The following is a 7,298-nucleotide window of genomic DNA, read 5'->3' as shown; positions in this document are numbered from 1 at the left end:
CCCAGAGTCTGTGGACGATACAGGATTATTCCGCACAAAGCAGAACAGGTTCAGCCCGTCTGCGAGCCCCGCTGGATCAGGGGATGTCCAGCGGCCTAGCCAGGGTGCGTAGTACCTCGCGCCGTAATAGTACAGCCCCGTCTCCTCATCCCGCTCTTTTCCAGCGTACCTGTACCGCTTTGGTATTTCGTTTTGGTTCGCCGTCGACTGATAGGATGTGCTACCATGAGGGAAATATTCTTCATACGAGACGAGCCGCGCCTGTTCGTCGAGCAGCATCGTGACGCTGTCGAGATTATTGCCCAGGGAGAAGCGTGTACTTTGGTCTGGACTATTGTCGGTCCCTTCTATTCGACTGTCTGCCTGATACACCTTCCGTCCGTCGTGGTCAACGAACACGGTCGAACGCACGACAGTCGGCTCGTTCGTATCTCGCGCCCATCTGCGGAAGATTTCGACTCCATCCAGGTACGTAGTTTCTTTGATGGGCCTCGGATCGGGGCTGTCTGCTTCTCCTCCGCCTCGACTCTCCGTCATTTTGCGGACGCGCTTGCCTGATCCGTCGTACACGTAGTAGGTCGTTTCGGGTATTCCTGAATTGACTATCTGCTTGGTAGTGGCTCGTAGCATGCCGTTGAAATCCCAGCTCATTGTGCGAAGGCCAGGCATTGAAGTCATGTTGCCGCCTGCGTCGTACGAGTACGACTCAGAAACGGAGCCCACCTTGGTTTCGGAAAGGCGGTTTCCAACCTGACCGGCTGCGAGGAAGCTGGGCTCGTTGTAAGAGTAGGTCCTCTTCCAGCCAGGACGGCTCGCGTCGCTGAGGGCATGGGCGACGGACATGACATTCCCAGCGAGGTCATATTCGTATGTTTCGGCGTAACCAGCCACGGCGTTGCCGTCGCTGGGACTGTCTACGACGGAGCCCGTGTTCGGCCCAGGTGCCGAGGGATTGTTCGGACGCCCGTCTGTCTGTCCCAGATGCTCGCGTCCAGTGGCCTTGATAAGTCTATACATGGCATCGTATGTGTAGTCTGAGCTCGGATCTACGCGGTTGTTTCGGAAGAATATTGCCTGCTGGGCTCTGTCTTGAACATGCGTAATGTTACCAGTCGGATCCCACGTGTAAGTCAGGTCCTGGAGTGGACTGGGGTCGCCCGTCCTGGTCGTTCGCATGCCTTGCAGCCGATGGAGTAACGGATCGTATGTTCTCTTAGTTTTCGTTCCGTTGCCGTAAGAGATGGACGTGAGAAGGCCCTTGGCATTGTAATCGACACCAGTGATGACGGCAGACCAATTTGACCGATCAGGGGAAGTTGACTCGCCGCGAACATTCACGAACTGCTGATCCACGTAACCGCTGTCGTCGTACATCATATATACTTGACTCATGTCTGGCGAGACTGATAGGACCGTTCTGTCAAGCGCGTCAAACGTGGTCGTGCTCTGTTGCTTGACCTCGAGGCCAACTGCACCGGCCCAGTTTGGTGTGTCCTTGTAGCTGCTGGCTAGTCGCTGTTCGGTACTGATGATGTTGCCCTTGAAGTCATAATCAAGAATGGTCATCTCTCCTGACCCATCTCTGCTCTTGTACAGGCGGTTCCTAAGGTTATGGCCCAGCGAATCCGGGGCTGATTCGCCGTATATGTACTGCTTGGCCATGATCTCATTCGCGCCACTTTCGCTCATCCACGTCTCGACTGGCCTGTTTGCCGCATCGTACACATGTCGAAGCCGGAAATCTCTCGAGTCCCACTGCAGCACTGGTTGGCCAGTCACATCGGGTAATGACCAGTGCCGCCCGGCGTCCATGCTTGCTTCGGAAATGCGATGACCCCTCATGTCGAACTCGAACGCACTCACGAGCCGTCCTAGGTGGTCTGAAACCTGAACAATGTTGTTGCTGGCATCAAACCTGGATCGAGTACTTATGGTTTGACCAGAGCCAAGATCGTCAACTTGCACAATGACACGACCAAGGGCGTCGGAGTAAAGCACGCGAGGCGTATTCGCATGAGCTGCAGTCTTCTCTGCAGTAGCCTTTTCTAGAACGTCTTGCCCGTTGATGCGCGAGTCGTACCATGATGGAAGAAACTCGTGGCTTTTCAAGCCGCGAAGTAGATGGCCGACATCATCATCGTTCTGGACGTTGGGAACGAGAACATTGTCGTTGAAGTCATGGATGGATTCAGTCCAGCCTTTGAACACCGTCTTAAAGAACGCGTGATCCTGACGCAGAATTGCAACAATCCTGGACATGGAATCATAAATCAAGGTAGACGATGATCCGGCCCGGAGGTCGAATTTGAAATGATGCGTGTCGTCAAAGAAGGGCTCAAACTCTCTCACTGGGTTTCCCTTATTGTCGTGGATAACCCAGCCGGACGTGACCCATCGAGTACTTGATAGAGGGCCGTCCTCTATGAGCGGGCCAGGTTTCGCCTGTTTCTTGCTTTGGATTATCCGGCCAAAGCCGTCTGAGTAGGAAATGCTGACGGCTGTTCGCCTATCGCTCGGCATATGCGTGTGTTGTACACGCGCAATGGCAACCGACGGCACAGGTGTTTGCAACTCTCTGAACCTCCCATAGTCGTTTATGATGCGCCGGGTTGCTTGACCGAGCAGATCAAATGCGGCCGGACTTTTAGGTTCAGAGAGGATGAGGTTGATCTCCGCTTGACTGAGGTCTGGCCTAAACCCCTGAAGTGAGTCTCCCTCCCCCGACCCTTCTTTTCCCATGATTGCTACACCTGCTACCATCCCCATGGCGTCGAACGCCACTGCTGTTCGATTACCGTTTGGATCCGTGACGATACGGGGCTTGAGAACTCTGTAGTCCATCTCGGCTACTGTCCTGTTTCCCACTGCATCCTCCGTCCATGATGGTAACAAGACATAAGAGTCGTAGGAAACCCTTGATTCATGGCCGAGCGGATCAAGGAACGCAATTGCTTCAAAGAACCGATTCTTGGCTTGAGAGAGCTCCAAAGCTGGATCGGAGGTGGCTGTCTCAGAGTACCTCACAGATCCCGCGCTGGCCCACCAAGACCCGTCGCCCTCAAGGTCCACATAGCCTAGTCGTGATCCTTCTACAAGGCCGCCAGGGGTAATCTTGGGGTCTCTTATCAGCGCTTCCTCCGTTCCGTCGATTCTCGAGCGCCTAAAAACCTTGGCCAGAAGACCAGGGGTGTAGCAGAGGGTATGACTCTCGCCAGCAAGGCCTAGCTTCCCGAGGTGCCCAGGAGGAAGCATTCCAGTCAGGTCATCCTTTCGAAAGACAAGACGGGATCTATTGATGAGCCTCTTTTGCCGTGATGTGAGATTCAGATCTTCCTCAAAGGGAATTTCTTGTAGCGATGTTAGGGGAGAAAAGTCATTGTGCTCGCCTGCGAAGTCTGCGAACGAGAACTGCACGGCGTTGCCCGCCGGCTGAAACCCAGAAATCTCGTATGTGCGCGTGCTATAGACGGCTGGCCGCCTGAAGTCATCGCCCTCGTCGATTGCTTCCGTCACATTATTCTCCGAATACAAGATATGTGTCGATTCCTGCTTCGCCTTGTCGGGTCCCGTCAGGGATGTGAGTCCTGGCTGCCGACCGTAAACAATCTTTATCTCCTTTCGGGTGTTCCCAAAATCATCGACATCCAGACACATGGTATGGTGGATCCTTGGATCTCCCGTGATCCGCTCCATGTAGTAGCTTGCGGATTCTCGAGGTTGGACGGTGCAGACGGCGTGGAGATGGGAGTCTTGGACATCTTGCACCACCTTGACAGAATAGTTGTGTTCTTCAATAGCAAATGGAATACGGGATGAATCTGATCCGTCCTCGCTGTAAACCTCTTTTCGAAGAAGCTTCCCCTTAAGTGCCCGGAAACGCTCCCTCAGGATGCTGGTCTCCTCTGGATCGAACGGATTGACCGACTCGGGCAATAAAGCACCATGAGATGGCGAACTCCGAAGCTCCTCACGCACATGGTCCGCAAAATATTCGGCCTGTATCTGGCGGCTCCAGGTCCTTTCGTCGACGAACATTCCGGTATGAAACCAGGTAGTCGTCCGCACGGGCGGGGTGTGCCAAGCAGCATCCTCGTTGCTCATCCGGGGACCCGTCGCAGCCTCGAAGACGCCAGTGTCCCACTCGTCTGTTCGGCCGAAGCCACGGAACTCTCTTTCAACGCCGTCAAAGTATCCATGATGGTAGCTGTATCGCTTTGCAAACCGGCTGTGACTGACATGGTCAATGATCTCCACTTGCTCCACGCAGTGAACGGGGAAGGGAAGCCTCGTGATCCAGGGGGTTCCGCTCTGCTTATCGTCCAGGTAGAACTTGGTGGATGGCGCATGACGTATCACCGTCTCGGCTCCCACATTATTGACGAAGCGGTTGAGAAGATGCGGTTTACGGCCCTTTGTGAAGTCTATATACTGGATACTTTGGCGGCTTGCGGGAAGGCTTGTCGACCAAGTGAGACAGGCTGTTCCGTTTCCCAGAAGATCCGCGACACTGACAACGGAGATGTTATCAATTGGGAAGCTTGGTGGAAGCCGCTTTCTGGCAGAAAACTGGTTGCCAGACTGGTTCATGTACAGGTCCAACCCCTGACCTGAAAGATAGATGAGATCGGTCGTCCCAGAGCCGTCTATATCTGCCAGGCGGATTCTTCCCTGATGGAATGCATCTTGGTAGTCAAAAGATGGTGCGCCGTCCATCTGGACGATGCGGCCAAAGTTGCCGTAGCCGCAGTTTGGCCAATAGCTGACATCAGAGTTTCGTATTCGAACAATATCAGCGAGACCATCTCCCGACATATCAGCCAGATAAAGAGTTTGTTCCGTGTCCTGGAAGAGGCAGATTGGGGAACTACGATCTGAGGAAGGCTGCGAAACCGAGACACCGTCTCCATAGCCCTCTTCGCCGAGCGAAGGGTACCAAGTCAGGACTTCATCCTCGTATATGAGGACATCTGGTAAGCCATCTCCGGTGAGATCGATCATTTTGACACTTTCTTTCGAGGCATCGACATTGGGAAACCTGGCCATGTATCGGAAATTGGTCCATCCAGCGTCAATATCCGCTTCGCGTTCAAAGTATCCCCACCCTGAGGGTGCTGTTTGAATGAGATTCAGTTTCCCAGAACCCGTCACATCACCAAAGTGACACATTTCAGGTTCAGACGCCGACGGAATTGAGCGGATCAGCTCTAGTTCTCCAAATTGGGCAACGGCCTGAGGTGGCTCTGTCCCAGCCTGGACATTGTTGGCGCTGGTGTTGCGCTTGTAGTACCATGCGGCTTCTGACCTCATGAGTATTCCAGGGAGACCGTCGCCATCCAAGTCGATCCACTGGTAGTCTCTTCCATCAAGGCCAACGGGAAGATTGCGGAGGCTCTTCTCGTCCACCACTTGCGGGGTCAATCTTTCGAGCTCCTGATCTAAAGGAAACTCCTGGTAGGAGAATTCGAGTGGTGGGAGACCGCGTGAGATGATTGTACCTGAGGCGATATCAAAAGAATGTCCAAAATGGCGAACAGACGTCAAGACTGTCAGGGATGGGTGTTCGCTATATGCGAGCTCCATTGAGGACACCAGACAAGGTTCTTGGCCCAGCTCAGTAAAATGATGAAACATCAAGATTCTGTGGCAGAGTCGGTAGGTCCGTAACTCAAAGCCTGGCCGATGGGTTGAGAAGGGATCCAGTCTTGCCCGCCAGGCACCGACTTCAACGGGGCTGGGAAGGCTCTCGTCATGTTCCCCATAGTCAAAAATAACGGAGAACTTCCATGAGTCCTGGGGTAGTTCGAATGCTGAAAACGCAGCCCAGGTGTTTTGAGATCGGTTGGGTATCGTGTTCCCGTATCGGATGGTTTTCAGATATCGGTTGGCCCCCCGGCTCTCAAGCGTACGGAACGCCTCATGTGCTGCCTCACCACTAACACTGGCCGAGTCCTCCTGCTTGTAGGTGAAAGTCATGGCATTGCCGTATGTATCATATGTTTCAGACTGAAGCCAGGAAAAGATGCGGATATTGCCATCGACCGCGGCTGACTGATCGAAAATTCTGGAGTTGGCATCGGAGCCAAAGACCAAAGTGCTATTTTCCTCAGTCACGACGCGCCAGTGCACGTCGTCCCGGCTTTCAAGATTCGTCCAGCGTTCAATGCGAGCAAAGGTCTGACGACTGCGTGGGAAATACCTCCGCACTACATGGTTGCCACGGACAGACTCTTCGGTGACGTGATTGCCCGCAGAGTCCTGGAGAATCACCCCTGACGCGTCTTTCTTGAACACAGGCACCAGATCCTCCATGCCGGAGAGGACAAAGACATCGGACTCCGGGCCTGAGGCGGGGTCGTGATATCGAGGCAAGCCTTTGGATGTCTTCCGCGTGATGGAAGCGCCGCCGCGCAATTGCCACCCGAGGCCAAACTCGCTGTTCCCAGCGGCTGAATCGTACTGAAGCGCGAGCTGTGGTTGCATGCCGCGCCTGGCGGGTGATGTCTGGATAGGCACCGACAATGACCCGGTCCCGGAGGCTGAGCTGACGTTGTATTTCTCCCCCAGGCCAGAAATGGCACCGCCCTCCTTTAGCGGGACTATTGACGGCGCGGCAGGCAGAGCAGATGAGGCCGAGAGGGTGCTCCCGAGGCTGGACAGGTCAAAGAAGTCTTGGCCGGCCGAGCGAGAGCCCTGTGACGAAGCGCCGGACAGACCATACCCGGCGCCGGCCGCGGCCTTGCTTGGATCGCCGTCGATGGCCATGGGCTAGTCATGTGTCTGCACTTGGCTATGCTCACCCCGAGGAAATGAAGATATGTTGAGTTTTGGCTGGTAGACATTGACTTAAACGACGTACCCCGCTGAAACACGATGAAGCTTTGTAGGCTTATGTCAAGTCGGAATGGGTCAAACTGGCTCGTGTACCCCTGGAATCATTCAAGCTTAAGCGGATTACGGGCTTAGCTGTTGCGTACGCCATCTAGAGGTACCATATACTTTCATCTTCACATGTACTTCAGTACGGCTGGCCAGCGCATGTTATAGGGCGTCTGGTTTCTCTGAGCTGTCATCGTGGGAAGTGCGGCTGAAGGTGAGACGGGCCAAGATGTTCAGCCCTCACTTACATGCGGCATGTGATCCACGAAGGTTCATAGGGAGTGCCGAAGAGTTGCATATGTCAAGAAAATAGACTTTCTTTCAGCAATGAAGGTCCTCTGTCGGCGAGCTGTTGATTGTAGAAGGGCGGGGTCGCCGCCTCGTCACTCGCACATTCAGCTGAAAGTGACCTGCAGAGGGTC

General features: G+C 54.2%; 1 protein-coding gene across 1 annotated transcript; it reads right to left on the bottom strand.

Annotated features, from left to right (window-relative positions):
• Positions 1–25: 25 nt before the first annotated feature.
• VDAG_06890 (SpvB domain-containing protein) lies at positions 26–6,762 on the bottom strand (the record flags this gene model as incomplete). Its single annotated transcript, XM_009659594.1, has 2 exons — positions 26–59; positions 170–6,762. The coding sequence occupies 2 exons, from the start codon at positions 6,760–6,762 to the stop codon at positions 26–28; spliced, it is 6,627 nt and encodes a 2,208-aa protein (XP_009657889.1).
• Between the last annotated feature and the right edge of the window lie 536 nt (positions 6,763–7,298).

Source organism: Verticillium dahliae, genomic scaffold, assembly GCF_000150675.1.
Source record: "Verticillium dahliae VdLs.17 supercont1.14 genomic scaffold, whole genome shotgun sequence".
Taxonomy (NCBI): domain Eukaryota; kingdom Fungi; phylum Ascomycota; class Sordariomycetes; order Glomerellales; family Plectosphaerellaceae; genus Verticillium; species Verticillium dahliae.
This window is presented reverse-complemented; position numbering and strand designations above follow the sequence as displayed.